This window comes from Aureobasidium namibiae, assembly GCF_000721765.1.
Source record: "Aureobasidium namibiae CBS 147.97 unplaced genomic scaffold scaffold_1, whole genome shotgun sequence".
Taxonomy (NCBI): domain Eukaryota; kingdom Fungi; phylum Ascomycota; class Dothideomycetes; order Dothideales; family Saccotheciaceae; genus Aureobasidium; species Aureobasidium namibiae.
Window position 1 is genome coordinate 1,983,926 of NW_013581208.1, and position 17,913 is coordinate 2,001,838.

At 51.2% G+C, this 17,913-nt stretch overlaps 6 protein-coding genes across 6 annotated transcripts; 4 read left to right on the forward strand and 2 right to left on the reverse strand.

Annotated features, from left to right (window-relative positions):
* Nucleotides 1-1,787: 1,787 nt before the first annotated feature.
* Nucleotides 1,788-2,954, forward strand: M436DRAFT_36712 (uncharacterized protein; the record flags this gene model as incomplete). The annotated part of the gene is made up of 2 exons (XM_013576452.1): nucleotides 1,788-1,910; nucleotides 2,013-2,954. The coding sequence occupies 2 exons, from the start codon at nucleotides 1,788-1,790 to the stop codon at nucleotides 2,952-2,954; spliced, it is 1,065 nt and encodes a 354-aa protein (XP_013431906.1).
* Nucleotides 2,955-3,426: 472 nt separating this feature from the next.
* Nucleotides 3,427-4,089, reverse strand: M436DRAFT_22393 (histone-fold-containing protein; the record flags this gene model as incomplete). The annotated part of the gene is made up of 1 exon (XM_013576068.2): nucleotides 3,427-4,089. A coding segment is annotated over one exon (663 nt), but the record flags the coding sequence as incomplete, so codon positions are not given.
* A 745-nt stretch (nucleotides 4,090-4,834) lies between these two features.
* On the forward strand, nucleotides 4,835-5,437 carry M436DRAFT_77941 (uncharacterized protein; the record flags this gene model as incomplete). Its single annotated transcript, XM_013576988.1, has 1 exon — nucleotides 4,835-5,437. The coding sequence occupies one exon, from the start codon at nucleotides 4,835-4,837 to the stop codon at nucleotides 5,435-5,437; it is 603 nt and encodes a 200-aa protein (XP_013432442.1).
* A 1,678-nt stretch (nucleotides 5,438-7,115) lies between these two features.
* On the forward strand, nucleotides 7,116-11,612 carry M436DRAFT_35171 (ABC bile acid transporter; the record flags this gene model as incomplete). The annotated part of the gene is made up of 4 exons (XM_013576168.1): nucleotides 7,116-8,312; nucleotides 8,365-9,861; nucleotides 9,914-10,587; nucleotides 10,640-11,612. The coding sequence occupies 4 exons, from the start codon at nucleotides 7,116-7,118 to the stop codon at nucleotides 11,610-11,612; spliced, it is 4,341 nt and encodes a 1,446-aa protein (XP_013431622.1).
* Nucleotides 11,613-12,234: 622 nt separating this feature from the next.
* On the reverse strand, nucleotides 12,235-13,188 carry M436DRAFT_69231 (DUF427-domain-containing protein; the record flags this gene model as incomplete). Its single annotated transcript, XM_013576827.1, has 3 exons — nucleotides 12,235-12,647; nucleotides 12,709-13,109; nucleotides 13,163-13,188. The coding sequence occupies 3 exons, from the start codon at nucleotides 13,186-13,188 to the stop codon at nucleotides 12,235-12,237; spliced, it is 840 nt and encodes a 279-aa protein (XP_013432281.1).
* An 811-nt stretch (nucleotides 13,189-13,999) lies between these two features.
* On the forward strand, nucleotides 14,000-17,512 carry M436DRAFT_36726 (kinase-like protein; the record flags this gene model as incomplete). Its single annotated transcript, XM_013576455.1, has 2 exons — nucleotides 14,000-15,640; nucleotides 15,707-17,512. 2 exons carry the CDS (start codon nucleotides 14,000-14,002, stop codon nucleotides 17,510-17,512), a joined length of 3,447 nt encoding a protein of 1,148 aa, XP_013431909.1.
* Nucleotides 17,513-17,913: the final 401 nt, after the last annotated feature.

The following is a 17,913-nucleotide window of genomic DNA, read 5'->3' on the forward strand; positions in this document are numbered from 1 at the left end:
TCATCTCAAATACGATATGAACACTGGGAGAATCTCATAAATCGATCAATCAGCCCCAATTCCCAAAGTGACTCGAGTCTAGAACAAGACCAGAGTCATGGTAAGATGACTCGGATTGTGATTTCTACACTACGCCACTACACATCCGACCATAGAGACAAAGGTATCGAATAGTCTCGAACCCAATTCTCGCACTGTCCGGCAGTTCCTGCATTGAAACCCTACCACTGTGCTTCAATCAGGAAAATGGTCCACTGTGAACTCTCCGGATGACCAGCCTCCAGTGGCTGGCTTCATCTATCTACATTGACCGTTGATACTTTGGCAAAAAAGCCTTCCGTTGCACCGAAATATGCCGTATGGAGCCGAACCAAGATGACCCATATTTGAACTGCTACAGCAGCTTCACGGTATTGAACGGTCACAAGCCACTGGTTCGGTTGCTCGGCACTTGCAAGCCGTGTTGCTGTTGATGAACCCATGGAGAATCGAAATGTTGGCCATCTCCATTTCACCTTTGATCTGGGCCAACGGCGAACGGTGAGCAGACCGAGGGCTCAGGACATCCAGGACGGGGAGGCCTGTGAGAGGATCTTCATCATCCCATTATTGCGTGAACCACAGTAGACGATGGCGGATTCCCATGGTTACGACTCACTGTCAATCGTCTCTCTGAGACTCAGCTGAGAAAATACAACCGGAAAATCAACCCATCTGGTTGGTATCTGATATATGGAGGCGCTAATAACAAGAAGATGACGTTTCCGCGAAGTCAGGGCTGTTCAACACCGGCCGACGAACTCTATATCCATCGAGTTTAGAATTCGGCACCTTTGCGCTTGATCACGAAAGCCGAGACCTTATGCTCAGCCTTCGAATCGTCGATACTATAAGACTCTCTCAGCATTTTTTCATGCCTCTGGGTGTCAAGAACTCCAAATATCAATGCCTTTGATGTGCTGAAGAACGAAGCAGCAAGGGTCTCTCTTGGCGCGCAGCTTGTCCAGCCTGTTCAAGTCGAAGCGAGTATGACCAGATCCACCTCAGGATTGGAATATCGTAGCCGGGTCGTGCAGATCTGAGTACCGAGATGGAACTGGCACAAGCCGGGACGTTGCAAGCCTCGAGGTATTCGTTGTGTATAACCGTTTTGCTTGGCGGGAGTGAAAATAACGGTCACCATTTCCAACGAGGATTAGGCGGCTTTACACACACACACACACACACACACACACGCACACACGCGTCTGCTTGTTCAGCTGGCTATCCTGCACAATTTTCGACCAAATACAATCCTTTAAGAGAACACTTGGTGTTTGGTTGTAGGAAGATGTCTGGACATTCGAGCGACGCTAGGACACAGCTCATCGTGGTCCAGACGGCACTTTACTGGCATGATTTCAGTGACCGACGAAACCCGTTGGAGGCTGTCTACTGAGTACAGGTCTTTCTGATACCTAGAGCAAAAGACGTTGCGATCCACTGCTTATTCCTGCCTTCAGATAGTCAGTTCTAGGCACAAATGTCTTCGGAAAGTGCCAGATCTGGTTTCGATCGCCCCGTTATAGGTTTCTCGATAGCCAGAACACTAGGTTACGTGCGTTACAGCTTCACTGACAAGGTATGGCTGTATACTTATACACACGGATGATCGTCCTGAGGCTTCGGGGATGATAGCGAGATTGGTCAACATTGCGTTCTCGGTTACTCGGCTCATTCGATCTCAGAGAGGATCAGCAAATATGAGTCTGCCTCACTACTCGATAGAGACCAGCAAGCTGGAGCTCATGAAAGCTCTGAATGGCACATTTCTTGCTCTCTCTTGTATTGTCGTCGGTCTTCGTGTCTGGACACGGACAAAGATTTCCAGATGCTGGGGATGGGATGACTGGTTCATGCTGTTGACCTTGGTAAGTGCTGTTTTGCTTGGGCTTGGGGTCAATGATCTAACTCTTCGGCAGACAGTCTTCATTGGCGAGTGCACCGTCTGGTTGATGCTAGCGGATACGGAGGCGAAACCAACGACGCTGGCGAATCTCAATACATATGCTGCAGTAAGCGCTACACGATATGAACCGTCTTGCGACTCTACAACAAGTACTGACATCTACCAACAGCTCATCTGCGCAGAACAAGCCCTCTACATCGCCGGCACCATCTGCCTCAAGATCTCCTTAGCCCTCTTCTTCCTCCGCTTCCTGATCGTCCGCTGGTCCCGCTACGTGGTCTGGATCTCCGTCATCGTCTACAGCACCGTCGCAACCGCAATGTTTTTCCTTGTGGTTTTCGAATGCGGACTTCCAGGCAACTACGCCATGAAAACAGCTTTAGGTCAATGCCTCTCCTTCCGTGTCCTATCCAACACTGGCTATGTCCATGGCGCTCTGAACGCAATCACCGATTGGGTGTTTCCCGTCCTGGCCATCCAATTCCTGGTTCGCTGCACCAAGATGTCTTGGGCGTCTAAACTTTCCTGCTGTGGGATTCTGATGCTTGCAGTCGTAGGCAGTATTGCGTCCATCGTGCGCACTGTCTATATCCCCATGTTCGGTCCGGAGGGAAACATCTACTCACGGTCAATGAAGCCTTTGATATGGACAATGATCGAAGGCGCACTGGGCATCATCGCCGCCAGTCTCGCTACTCTGCGCCCGCTGTTCCAGAAGTGTGCGGGCAAAACACGATCAGCACTTCAAAGCAAAAGCACTGGGGAGAGGTGTCTAGCAAAGTCATCTTTGAGCAGTACATTGAATTGTTTTGGTGGCTCCCGTACGCCTGCAGACAGTCCCCAAGAGTCAGAGGCAGAGAAATGCGATACGATGGATTTGGAGAGTGGAGAACATAGCAAGATTGTTACGCAGCCGCTGCATTTGGGTGTGTTGAGCAGCGTGGCTACGGAGACGCAATTCACGACGAAGATGGATAGGGCGAGGGCATTCGGGAGTACGATATGAGCGGATGCAGCTCTCTTAATGATTTCATGAATGTTAAATTTACGAATCCAGTTCGACGGTGTTTGAGCTGTTTTGCTGAGGAACTAGATTCTTCCTTCGTGTTGGTAGTGATGGGTGCTTCTAACTTAAGTCTGTCTGCTCTCGACCTGAATATTGAGCAGGATTGCTGAGAGCAGCAGAGACGTGAGCTGACGGAGGTACGAAGACTATGCCGATTGTCTCGATATTGCTATTGGTCCGATCCGGCATTCATCAAAAACTTTCGTGGACGACAGTATGTCGAGGTCTTGGTGACGATAGGTCACTGACCGTCGCAACGCGTCTGGCCAGGTGCGGAGGAATTCGGCGTTCTCATGTAGCTCATCGGCCGAGGTAGTATTGGACGCAGGCCGAAAGTGCAACTTTTATAGTGCGGGTAAAGAGAAGGGTGTGAATGTAGGTAGTGCTTGCCACTCGGATCAAGGCAAGTCTCTCATCTGAAAAGTCTCCTACCGCCGTTTCTGACAGCAGCGGATTCTCTGCCTTCCAGACTGATGCCGGTGAAACCCACGGTACCTCCAGATCTGTCGTGTTTGTATCTCCGGAGTGCTTCACGTAAATGATCGGGTAGCAGTGGTCCTCGATCACGTTCCCTGACCTTCGGCTCTCCTTCGCCATCCTTACCAAATGCCTCCTCGTTTTTATCACCGGTCGGCAATTTTTCAGCAGCAGCAAGCCACTCTTTCTGAACTTCCCTGGCACGATCCACAATCTCTCCCACGAAAACTTTGGTGTACGAATTGATGGTTGTGACGACGCTGGCAGGAACAGATTGCGAGAGTGTCTGATTGGCTAGTCTGCGCACGACTTCCTTTTTCAGATGTATGCGATTCCAGGTTTCGTAGATTTCGGCGTGAGCGGGGTGGATGTGTGTGCTAAACATGGCCTTGCGCTCTTTTTCTGCGTCCATTGCTGCTTTGGTCAATTTGCCGCCTTCGAGGGTGTTGACGTCGTCGCCGCCGTCTTCGTCGTCTTCGCTGTTGGCATCGTTGTCGTTGGCATCGTCGTTGTTGGGGGTATTTGTGGAAGTGCCTTTGCGCCCACCGCCATCGCCGTCGATGAGACTGGCAGTGTCGCCGCGGTTCTTGGGTGGTCGACCTACTTTGCCGGCTTTTTTGCCTTTAGTCGCGCGATCTTTCTTGTTGTTGGAAGTATTGCTGCCGCCGCCGGTGCGGCCGCTCACGACGCTATTGATCTCATCGTCGATGTCGAGACTATCGCTGCGGCGAGAGACGGGCGAGTAGGCGGCCTGCGAGGCTTGTGTGTCTGGGCTGTATTCTCGTCCTGGACGGTCGGGCGGTGGAAAGGAAGTCTGGCGTAGAGGGTGGGTGGAACTGCCTGCGTTTGACGGCTTGCGGCGCTTGTATGCCGGGGCCTGGCCGGGGATGGTGATGGACGGGCGCTTTTTGGGTAGAGCTAGTTGTGGGCCTGTCGGGGGCGGTGAGGTCGCGCTTCCGGGAGGACTGCTCGCCATGCTGGATGCAGCTTGTGATGTTGCGACGGACGCGAGCGGGCGATGGTGTGCAAGGGTCACTGGTACAAAGTAGACGGTCTCGAGATGCTGCATGCACCGCGTCAGATGGGGAAGGCGCTGTGACCGACTTCCTTCCCACCCACCTTGATGCACAGCAACAACAAACCAATCCTGCTCGTTTATATTGCCGACAGCTGACTGCCTAGCGTCCAGTGAACCACTTTATAATCTTGCGTGCCCGTCTTGAATACCCTCACCGATTCTCATCTCTCTCAGATCTGTCCGACTTCACTACTTTGGCTTCCATCTTTTCCAGTACCATCCCTTTCTACGTAAATCCGCATCACCATTCAGCTATACTACCATAATGGCCGATATTGTAAGACCAGCCATAACCATGCCAGAAGGCGGCTTCTTCAGCGTCTATGCCGAAGCCACAGTCGCCGCCCCACCCTCTGCTGTCTACAAAATCCTCGTCGACACATCTACCTATGGTGAATGGAATAACTTCGTATCCTCAGTTGCCATCAACAAACGTCCTGCGTCTGACTCGGACTCAAATGATGCCCTTTTGAAAGAGGACATGATCATGACCTTCACCGTCCACATGTCTCCCACCATGACCACCCAAAGCAAAGAGCACGTCCTCCAAGTCGACGACTGCCCTTCCACCCCTTCACCAGGCAAAAAAACCATCATACGCTGGATCATGGCCAACAAAGAAAACTACACGCCCAAATTCTTCTTGGCTGCTGAGAGAGTAAACGAGATTGAGGATTTGGGCGATGACACTTGCATATACAGATCTTGGGAAACATTTGGAGGTCTTGCTGCAAGGATTGTGAAGTGGAAGTTTGGAGAGGGCTTGCAAAAGAATTTTGAGCATTGGGTGAATGGATTGAAGGAGTATGTTGAGGAGAAAGAGAAGAGGGCAAATGAACAGAAAGATGCTGTGGAGATGCCTGCTTGACCTCTTTCCCTCTTCACAATTTCTCTATGATGCTCGACTTTCGGCCAGAATCGGCTTTGATGCCAGTCTCATCCTTCTCTCTTCCACATCTTTCCTTCTCTTGGACGGGTAGCAAAAGCCCCTCCTCGGCATTTATACCAGGCTCGGCTCGCAATACGGCAGCAGCAGAGTCTGTCCATCTGGTTATCGTATTGGCAAAGTGTGCCTTCTTGGTGAACTGAACCAGCCAGGCTCGCAATCGCTCACGGTATCCAATCTCTTTTCTTCTTTCTCTTCTTGGCTGCATCATTATATCCAGCCCAACAGGCTTGGGATTTGCCATTTGGCGCTCTCGGTCCTGAAAATCCTTACAAGCATGAAGCTCAATCCACCAGATGATGCCCGTCATACCCATCAGGATCACCAGAAACATCAGGACCGCAATGGTAAGACCTGTCGTGGAATCCAGTTTCTCAGAGACCGGTACAGCTGAATGGGATGGGCTTGGTGATTGAGTGGACGACGGTGTGAAATGGCCTGACACGATCGACGAGTCCCATCGATTGGTAGATACTGGTAAATGAGGCCGGACAGTAGTCGTTAAGAAGTGGGTTATTGTTGTCGTATGACATGTTAGATGGGAGATGGTAGTTGTTGAGGATGGAGATGCAGAGTGGAAGAGAGCGCTCGAGGCCGTTGACAGGGGCGAGTAATGAAACAAAGTGCTTGATGTCGGGCTTGAGTGCATTGTGTATATATGCATATCTTCGAGTATGGATTTAGAGGCCGATGAAGTGTGAATACGTTTTAGGAGCGAAAGAGTGGCCGAGGCCATCTTTTATATCATTATCTGCTAGGCTCACAATATGTTCGATCAGACAATTTCATGCACCCATGCATTGTTTCAACCATGTGACAAGCCCCCAAACGATACTCAGACATTGTCTTGTGCTGAACAATGGGTTGTAGAAGAGTGATCGTGCTTGTTCTACCGTGCCTTTTCTCCAGGTCGGTCGAAGGAGCGAGGCCGCGAAGCGACTATTCGGGTAAGGCTTCAACTTCATCACAGCTCGTAAGACGAAATTACTGGTCTGCTCGCAAACCATCCAGACTGTATACAACAACACATGAAGTGACCCTTCTCGAGTGATATACAGATCGGAGTAGTCCGTGCACTATGCTGTAAGCATGATCAAAGAGACCTAGACTCTCTCGTGTGTTACGACTGATAGATTTTCTCCTCCTAGCAACATAAAAGACCACAAATGTTACATCCCGTCACTCTTGTTTGCTGTGCACAGCACAACGTACTTGACTATTCTCGCACCCTCGACTGAATGTTCAAGTCGGATCGGTTCGGCAGATCGCACCGAAACTTAGATCGCGATGCGCCTCAAACGTCGGTGACGACTGGACTCAGGCAGTAGTGCAGCACTGAGCAGGAGGATCACTTCAATCTTGCATGCCAACGTGAGTCGCGCTTTCTTCTTTGTTGACTCACAAGAAAATCTTGTGAGACTGCAGATCGATTCTGCGTCGATGTCTGCCTAAACTCAAGTGCATTCCCGTGCCAAGCATCCTGGCTGTTGACCTGAGCACGTCAATAATCCTCCTTCCATTGCAACTGAGTTTCCCGCACTTCATGAGTGGGGACTGACTTGGAATCGCTATATTCGGACTAGGATCATCGAATACAGGCATGGTCGCTTTAACTCACCAGCCACGGTGGATGAGGCCGTTCATTGAGGAGCCCAAAGTCGACATCGAGGTTCAACCACAGAAGAAGCGAAGCCTACCATGGGTGGCAATTCTTCTATTAGTCCTCGCGCTCACTGGTTTTGTGCTCCAGGCTCTCGTTATAATTCGGTCGCCTTCCATTTTGTTAGCAGTTGCTGCCTTCTACCTCATATTGTTCAGACCACGAACGGCTTCGATATTCCTGTTCGTACTCTACACGGCTCTTTTCGTTGTGCAAGTGGCACTGCTAGTCCCTCGTTGGGACTTCAAAATCTTCAATGCCGCCGTCGCGATTTATCTCGCCAACATTGGCATCACGCTCATCAGCATAGTCGCTATTGTCAATTTGCCACTTCGGGATCCTGCTTTGCCACGCGAAGGTATCAGTCCAGCATACACGCCACCAACATCAGATCTCAGAACTCCAGAGGATGACCTTACCTTGTGGCAATGGATGTCTGTGTCTTGGATGTCTCCGCTTATCTCTGTTGGCAAGAAAAGACAATTGAACGAGGAGGATGTCTGGTTCCTGGGCTTTGAGTTTCAGCATCGCCAGCTTCATGATGCTTTCCGTGAACTTCACGGAACTGTTGTCAGGCGCTTGCTTCGCGCAAACTGGCATGATATGGCCATACTCACGATCCTAGCACTCTTGGAGCTGGCAGCCAACTATTCCGCGCCGATACTCTTGCAGCAGCTGCTCAAGGCGATGGGAAACTTGAAATACGAAATTAAGCCCGCAGTCACATGGGCGCTATCCATACTCGTTGTGAGACTGGTTGCCGCGCAAAGTGACGTCTTCAGTCTCTGGTACGGCAGGCGTGCATATGAGCGGTCCAGAGGAGAGATGATCACGATGCTGTTTGAGAAGACGCTCAACAGAAAGATCGTTGCGACGATCGAAGACAAGGAACAGAAGGAGAATGAGACAAGCTCGGACGAGGAGACAGATGCTGACAATACACCCAATGCAAACGGGTCCAGTGAGACGCAAGGGCTCTTGAACGGCCAGGATGACAAGTCGGACGAAAAGCAGACATTCTTGTCAAAGGTTCTGAAGCCTTTCAGACGTAGTAAGAGACCCGCCCCCATGACCGAAGACAACGCTCCTGCCTCCATGGGCAAGATTCTCAATTTGATGCGTGGCGATGTTTACGAGGTAAGTGATTTCGACACATTTGAGGGAACTGCACACTGACATGCATGCATAGGTAAGTCAAAGATTTTGGGAGTACCAACGGATTATCCAAAAACCTCTTGGCATGATACTATCTTTGTGTCTGGTATGGAATCTTCTCGGTCCATCTTGTCTGCTCGGCGTAGCTGTTGTACTTGTTGCCCAGGTTCTGAACGCCTTCCTCGCTCGCATTCTCATCAAGAAAGAACAGGCTCGTCGTAAAGCTACTGATGCCAAACTGCAACAAGTTTCGGCTTACGTCGAAGCAATTCGTCACTTGAGATGGTACGGCTGGCATCCTGTCTGGCTCGAGAAGATCCTGGAAGCTAGACAGACTGAGCTTGATTTGAAAATTGTCACTTTCTTGTGGAACCTTTCCATTAGATTCGTCAACATCTTAGGTAGTGGGCTGCTGCCAGTTGCCGCATTTTACGGCTTCACAGCTCTGGCTGGTCACGAACTGCGCATCGATATCGCATTCCCGGCTCTTGAGCTGTTCAACATGTTGCAGAGCGATTTGAAGGAGATCCCTGATCTGATCACGGTTTTCCTCAATGCAGCAGTCGCTGTGGGACGAATCGAAGCTTTCATGCAAGAGCCGAACAAAACTGCAGATGACAGCTCGGCATCAACATCAGACGGTATGCTCGAGCTGAGGAACGCCACGTTCGCATGGCCAGGACTTTCAAAAGAAGTTCTGCGCAACCTTACACTATCTTTTCCACCTGGTCTGAACATCGTCTTCGGTCAGGTTGCAGCGGGTAAAAGCGCCTTGCTTCAAGCTCTGCTTGGAGAGTTGGACCTACACGATGGTGAATTGATCAAACCCGATGCTCCCATGGGCTACTGTGCTCAAACTCCTTGGCTGCAGAGTATGAGTATCCGCGACAACATCCTGTTCTCGTCTCCGTACGACGACGCACGATACAAGCAAACTCTCGAAGCTTGTGCTCTTACTGCTGATCTTGCCAACTTCAAGCATGGAGATCTATCCAATATTGGAGAGAATGGTATCGGCTTGTCCGGAGGTCAAAAAGCTAGAGTTGCATTGGCTCGTGCAATCTACAGTCGTGCCAAAATTCTTCTACTCGATGATCCGCTGAGTGCACTTGACCAGCAGACTGCCGAACAGATCGTTGCGAAATGTTTCGGAGGACCGCTCGTCGAAGGTCGAACAGTTGTATTAGTCACTCACCGTACAGATTTGTGTAACGGCATCGCCGAGCAGCTCATCGAGATCATAGATGGGATATCAGAGACACGCAGGGGCGATTCGCTGCAACTAAGCCCGACCAATTCTCGCACAGTTCAAAACCTCATGAACGCGAAAGATGTCAAAGTTGATGAAGCACAAGAATCTGCCGCCGTACCTGATAAATTCGAGGAAGAAGAACACCGAGCGCATGGAGGAGTCAAGGCAGGAGTCTACTGGCAGTACATCAAAGCTGGACGGCTACGATGGTGGTTCCTTGTCGTTCTTTCTGCCATCGTCTTCCGACTGCTCATGGTGGCAGAGTCGTGGCTCTTCAAGGTAAGCCCAATCACAAGCTTCTCAAGAAACTTCTACTAACATTGTCAACTAGGAATGGGGAGAGGCTTATGGAGAACCCGAGCAGGTGTACAGTCTGCAGATTGTTCACGCCGCGCCTCATATTGCATCGTGGAGCCCTATCTCTCGCTTCTTCGCGCGTTTCCCGGATCCAGGTGTCAACGTCTATCCTTGGTTGATCGCCTTCCTCGTCTTCATCATCGTCGAATGCGTGGCCTATCTGATATCGCAAATCTTCATGCTTGTTATTACCTACACAGCCGGCAAAGGCATGTTCAAGGACATCATGACAAAGGTCAGCAATACCACGTTCCACTACTACGATGTGGTACCGATAGGACGTCTGATGAACAGAATGACTTCTGATGTTGCCACCATCGATGGCAACATCTCGAACCAATTTTTGATCGTGGCCTGGCAAGCAATTGCTTGGGTGACATCAATAGCCGTTATTGCTGGCGCCACGCCACTGTTTCTTGCCTTCTCTTTCATTATAACCTTGGCGTTCATCTTTATTTTCTTGCGTTTTCTACCCACGAGTCAGAGCTTACGACGCCTCGAGATGACATCTCTCAGTCCGCTCATGTCGAACTTTGGCGCTTTGCTGAATGGCCTCACGACGGTTCGAGCTTTCTGCGCTCAGTCTCAGTTCCAGGATCGAGTGATCGCTGTGACGGATGCTTTTCAGGCTATGGATCACTTTTATTGGTACGTTTTTTGGACTACGAGATGAGACCTCCAGCTAACACGTATCTCCCAGGTCTTTGCAAGCATGGTTGATGTACAGATACGACATTCTCTCGGCCTGCTCCACATTCGTCATGACTTTGTTGGCCATCAACTCTGGCCTATCTCCTGGATTGACTGCCTTCGTCCTGGCCTCTGCCAGTAGATTCGTGGTAGCGACTCATGGCCTATGCAGACAGTACGGCCAACTACAATTGAACTTTGTTTCTGTGGAGCGCGTAGTCGAATTACTGCATCTCGAGCAAGAACCCGCCGGCGAGATTGACCCTCCAGCCTCCTGGCCATCTTACAACGACGACGTTGTCTTTGAGGACGTAACCATGCGGTACGCACCTCATCTCGACCCGGCTCTCTCTAGTGTATCCTTTACGCTCAAAGGCGGCTCCAACACAGCAGTCATTGGTCGCACAGGCTCAGGCAAAAGCACACTCGCACTCTCCCTCCTTGCTACCATGGTCCCAGAGTCAGGAAGGATCACCATCGGTGGCATCGATATCGCTAAAGTGAACAAACAAGCACTGCGCAACCGCATCACTTTCCTTGCTCAAGAACCAGTGTTGTTCCCTGGCTCGCTTCGCCACAACTTGGATCCTACAGAGCAACACAGCGACGACGAGTGTCTCACTGTAATCTCACGCGTGTGCGGGTCTTACAACTGGACGCTCGACACCGTCATCGACACAGGCGGCAAGAACCTATCTCAGGGACAAAGACAATTAGTCGGATTGGCAAGAGCAGTGTTGAGGCGCAGTGCAATTGTTATCATGGATGAAGCTACGGCTAGTATCGATAAGGAAACTGCGTGGGAGATTCAGAGAGTGTTGAGGGAGGAGATGGCGCAGAGTACGGTGATCACAATCGCGCATCGCCCATCTGCGGTCAGGGGTGCCGAGTTTTGTCTTGTGCTTGGTAGTGGGAGGGTGATTGAGCAGGGAAAGCCTGAGGATGTTGATGTTGGGGGAAGTACGGCGGTGGATGTGATATGAGTGGGGTAGAGGGGAAGAAGGTAGACCAAAAGGTTGGGGGCTTGCGTCTACTGATTACAGCTGAATAATGATATGGTCAATTCTGCATTTATACTCAGGTCCTGGCTACAAGAAGCTTCACTGTGCCTGTGGTCAGCGAGCAAGTCAGCCAAAATGAGATAGTTCTTTCTGAGACGTGTGGGTAGCGGATAACCCTAGCATGGCGACAAAATATGGCTTCCAAGGAGCTCAGCATGACCGATTATTTGCTTCGGATGAGATTCTCCCCAAAGACCACCGCACCCGTGATCACTGCGTTTCGACTCTTCGGATCGTCCAACGCGCCTACCGTAACGACAACATGGCTCAAGTTTTCTACGGTGCTATCTTGTCAGGAGACCTAGTGATGAAGAATGGAGAAGGAAAGAGACAGGAGAGCGGCAGTGGACAAGGCCTTGAAGATATCAGCACGCAAGCAGAGAAGACGATCGGCATGGCCGGTGTTTGAATTGGCGGCAAGATGGGTTATGTTGATAGAATGATGAAGCAATAACTCGAGCCGATGCAGCGACGGTGACCGTGGAAGTTTCATCAGCATTATTACATGGCCACCCATTCCAAGTGTCATCGCCAGCGATTTCGACTAAGCTTTATGCCACTCATCCCCATTCTGGATCTGCATATCAACCTTCTCATTATAGAAACAGCACAACCCAGCAATAGCCGCGCACTCCACCGTGGGCTGCGTATAGAACCAGACTACGTCCTTGTAAGTCTCACCACCCACAACTACATCATAGTACTCTGCTGTTCCTTTATACGGACACTGCGTAGTGGTCTGACTGGGACGCAATACCGAGGTATCGACGGAGGATAGAGGAACGTAGTAGCGCACGCGAAGACCAGTCTCGTGGAGTTGGAGACTGAAGGGGGAGTTTGCGATGACGGTGTTGTTGAGCGAGACACGTAGGGGGCGCGAGCAGTGCAGGATGTCGATGCGTTTGAAGGGGTCTTTTGGGTGGACGAACATGGGTGTGTCTTCTTCGAGCCATTTGTCTGCGACGGACATCGGGTGCTTAGGACTCTCGATGCGGTGCGAGCATAGGAGATTGCTTACCTGCACAGCTGAAGTTGACTTTGAGCATGTTGTTGAGTGGAGAGGCTCGCTCAGGGAGATCGTCGCGAAAGACCATGAAGCCATCTTTGACCTCTTTCATGCTGTTGTCTGAGTTGCGGGTTACTTTGACTTTGAGTGTTTGTGCAATAGGTTTATCATGAGTATCCTTGACATCTCGATGGTTTTCATAGACGATAGTATAGCCTTTGACATTTTCAAGCAGAGCAGATTTCGGAACATAAAGCTGTGGATAGTATGGGTGCTCCCAGACAAACAGAGCTCCTCCTGTGTTGAGGGTGTCTGCAATGCAAGCGCCGTTGATGAGGATTCTCACGCGTCGTGGTGTTGGGAGCGTTTTGTGTGGGCCGTTCTCGACGAGATGGCGGGCAAGTGTGGGTAGGCTGTCAAGCCGTGGTCAAACACGATTGATGCCGCAGCATGGAACACAACTTACTTAACTTCGCGTCCTGGGGCAGCCATGATTGATGATTGATGAATGTGATTATGGATTTACTTGGATGTCGGACAGTCGCCCAGTAATTAGTGATGATACGGGTATAAGCAAAGCGGGGGAACTGGTTGATGAACTGATTGATAAGATAACAATCTCCGGCTCTCCGCGGGACTCGATCGCAAGGGTCCGCTGGAAACGTGGGGATCATGGAAAAAATACTCATCCAGGCAGTAGGAAAACAAGCAGACGGGGATTCTATAACTGCTGGCAGTTGGACACAGAGGTTGGGTAGCCACGAAACAGAGGGACTGTTGGACGAGGAACGGAAGGCGCAAGGCAGGAAGATGTTGAGGTGATGGTGCAAGCACAAGCACACGAGATGTCGCCAAGGGCTTTCCAGGGCGCCGCGGCAAGGGATTTGGTCGAAGCGTCTCGAATAGATGCAAGACGAAGCACTGCAGCAGCAACTCGCTTGTGCCCACACAGTCAGCATCACCCAGTATCCCTTCTGTCCTCGACACAAAAGTTATCATTATTTTGGCTCCAGCCTCCGTCGTCAGTCTCAGCTCACCCCACCACTCGCGCGATCCAACGGTCGCTACTCGGAACGCGCGAAGTCGTCGTGCTCCACAAAAAGCAACCCAGCCCACATCCACTCGCACACGACGTGCATGCCCCTGATCAAATTCGCCTAACAGTCCATCATCCATCCATCCGCCCATCGTCTCGTTCACTCTGCCATCATTCATGGGTGCTGAGACACTCTAAAGCCCCAAACCACCGACTCCCCCTTCCTCGACCTATGCGAGCACAAGGCTGGATCCTGTTTCTTGAAACATGCCTCGCCGAAGACCTCCAGCACTGAGTCTCGGCAATGCTCTCTTTTGCATCTTCGTATGGCTGCCCCTCATAGCCACTGCTCAGCAGCAGCAGTCCGCTGGCAACCCCAACAACAACAACCTCCGCAAACGCCCACAGCTCAGCAACGCGCGCTCGTCGCCAGAACTGAGATCCACCCACAAACACCTAAAAGACACCGCAATCGACCCTTCAATTGAGCGCGCCCTTGCGACTTTTGCTCCAGCCGAGTCTGACCCGGCCGTCCGAGCACCTCCTGCACAATCATCGGCCTCGTCCGGTGGTCTCTCTTCGCGACACCCGGCGCGGTCTCTGCAGGATTGGCAAGTCGAGGATATTATTCTCCTGGCGACCGTTGATGGAAAACTACACGCAAGAGACCGCAGGACCGGCGCGCCAAGATGGGAGATAGAGGCCGACAAGCCCATGATCGAGACTCTCTATCACCATAACGACTCGGACCCAGACGCTCAGCCTGACACCAGCCTCATCTGGATCGTCGAGCCTTCCCAAGATGGAAGCCTTTATGTCTACTCCTCTGAGCCGCACACCGGCATGCAGAAACTCGGCTTGTCTGTCAAACAGCTTGTCGAAGAACTGTCGCCATACGCAGGTGAAGATCCGCCTGTAGTCTACACCGCCGACAAGAAAAACACTTTGTACACGGTTGACGCATCCAATGGACGAATCCTCAAGATGTTCAGCTCCAGCGCCTCGACCTTTAACAACAACGATCAGAACTGCCGCCGAGTTGATGGACTTGGCTCACTCGAAGACAACGAATGCGAAACAATCGGCACTCTTACCCTGGGCAGGACGGAGTACACTGTCTCCATTGCGGACAAGCTGACCGGCAATCCTATCTGCACCATCCGATACTTTGAATGGGGACCCAACAATCGCGACAAAGACCTACACAATCAGTACGCTTCGACCATGGACAGCAAATACATCTACACCCAACATGACGGGAGCGTGGTCGCTGTTGACTACAGAGAGACCAGTAGGTTTGGCAACTCCATCTTGTACAAACAGAAGTTTTCATCGCCTGTGGCTCGCGTCTACGATGTTGTCAGACCTCTTGACGAAGAAATCCTAGACGCTTCACTTGTCATTCTGCCCCAGCCAATCGGCCCTGCTGGTGACGACACAATTGAACAAGACAAAATCTTTGTTAACTGCACTGAGTCCGGCAGCTGGTATGCCATGTCGGAGCTGCGTTATCCCACCGTGACTGACGGTGCTTCCAACGCCGTTTGTTATACTCAGGGTTACGCTCTCCCCGTGGGCACCTTCAACCCTGCCAAGCAACGAGCAAACTTGGTGGGCATTCACCCTCTTCATCCCATGAGCCAGGACCAAAGCGAGATCCTCACCATCGGAGGACCGGATCACTCGCTCATTGGTTCCCCTAACGCCCATCATACCAACAATGCTCAAGTCATGCTTCCCCCCACTTCACCTACCTGGGCTGGTGTCTCGTCATCTGGCTTAATTGGCTTGCTCGCTCTCATTGGACTGTTCGCCATTGTGTCCAAATGGGTCGATGTGCAGAAAATCATACAACGCCAAGCTGCCGACCCAGTCAAGATGAAAGAGGCACCAGTCCCGCTTACTTCTGTGCCCAGCGAGGCTGTCCCAGCCAAGGATGATGACTCTTCTCCGGCTGAATCTATTGATCGCAAGGTCCGCTTCCCCGAACCCGCGGAGGAAACAATCTTTCCTCAGGGAGAAGAAGAAATTGCTAAGGAGCCAGCTGCAACGGATGAAGCACCTGTTGAGATCAAAGTCGACTCACCAACCCGTGCCTCTACTCCAACTCCAGTAGAAGCAGCAGATAAGCCCACAGAAGATAAGTCCGCGGAAGATCAAACACCCGTCAAGCCAAAGAAGAAAGCCACCCGTGGCGTCAGAGGCGGCAGAAAGCAAAAGGAGAAGAAGGAACAGCTCGAAGCGCAGCAGCGTCGTCGCGAAAATAGCCAGAGCAACAGCGACAAGGAGAGCAACGGCGCGCTTGCTACCCCTGTTCCAAAGGCTCTCTCCAAGATCGATAAGATCGACGGCATGGACGTGATCAGTGTTGACGCATCTGAGAGCCCCAATGTGTCTGGCAAGATTCAAATCAACAATCTTACTATCGACACGGATCGCATCATTGGCCACGGAAGTGCCGGAACATGTGTGTTCGAGGGTAAATTCGAAGGTCGTGATGTCGCTGTCAAACGTATGCTTTCACAGTACTACGAGCTGGCTTCTCAAGAAGTCTCGTTCCTCCAACAAAGCGACCACGACAAGAATGTTATCCGCTACTACTGTCAGCAGAAAGACCAGCACTTCTTGTACATCGCTGTCGAACTCTGCCAAGCAAGTTTGTGGGATCTGTTCAACCTCCCGGATATTCGCGAAGAAGCTCGCTATCAGCAACTGCAGTCCCTGGCTTCAGCTATCCAGCGTGATGCTCGTGGCGCACTCTATCAGCTTGCAAAGGGACTTTACCATCTTCACGATCTTCGCATCATCCACCGAGACATCAAGCCGCAGAACATCCTCATTGCCTTCCCCAAGCCAAACAGGCCTCACGAGCTTCGTCTGGTCATCTCAGACTTTGGCCTGTGCAAGACCCTTCCGGAGAACGTCAGCACTTTGATCGACCCGACAAGCAATGCCGGTACCTGCGGCTGGAAAGCTCCTGAGCTTATTTCGCAGCCCAAGGACACAGCCTCTAACAACGGCCACAGCAACATCTCACACCCTGGCACGAGCGAAAGCTCCTCCGGCGGCACAATGGGCGGCGTCAAGCGAGCAGCTGACATTTTCTCTCTCGGCTGCCTCTTCTTCTGGGTTCTGACTGGCGGCGACCACCCCTACGACGACAAAGAAGGCTGGATGCAAATGCGCGAACTCAACATCAAGAAGAACAATCTTCAGAACATGCACAAGTTGGATCTGGGATCAGACAGCGAGGAACCCCGCGAGCTCATCACCGCCATGCTGTCTCATAACCCCGAAGACAGACCTTCTGCGTTGCAAGTACTTTGTCACCCTTTCTTCTGGTCGCCAAAGAAACGGCTTGATTTCCTCTGCGATGTTTCCGACCACTTTGAACACGAACCCCGTGATCCGCCTTCGCCTCACCTCTGCGTGCTCGAATCCTTCGCTTCCACCGTCATCATTCCTTTCTCAGCAAAAGCAGAACCAGACTGGCAGCGCAAACTCGACCGCATCTTCATCGACACACTCGGCAAACAACGCAAATACAACGGCACCAAAATGCTTGATTTGCTGCGCGCACTGAGGAACAAGAAGAATCATTACGAGGACATGGGTGCGGATGTCAAGAGGAAAGTGGGCAGTTTGCCGCAAGGGTACTTGGAGTATTGGACCAGCAGGTTTCCGATGTTGTTGATGGCTTGTTTCTGGGCGATTAAAGATTGTAGGGTTGAGGGGAATGCGAGGTTTAGGGGTTATTATAGTGTTGGGGAGAGTGAGTGAGTGTTGAAGCAGACGGGGGGGCTGAGTTGATGGAGAGTTGAGCCATCAGGAGGGCAGGTAGGTAGAAAGGTCAAGGGACGAGGGAGTCCTGTTTTGCTTTCGTTTTTTTGAGTAAGAGACAGATCATCTAGATTGAAATGTTTCATTCTTTCTCTTTGAAGTGTCTGTCTAGTGAATGGCGCTGGTGCCCATGTCAACATCATGACTTCAAAGACATGATAGCTAATAGCTAATTACTGAAAATCAAGGATTCTGCATTTTTGCATCAAAAAAGGGGGTTGGGGGTATAAACTAACATGATGCTCGCTCTCTGTCTCTCTCTGTCTCTCTCTGTCTCTCTCTGTCTCTCTCTGTCTCTCTCTGTCTCTCTCTGTCTCTCTCTGTCTCTCTCTGTCTCTCTC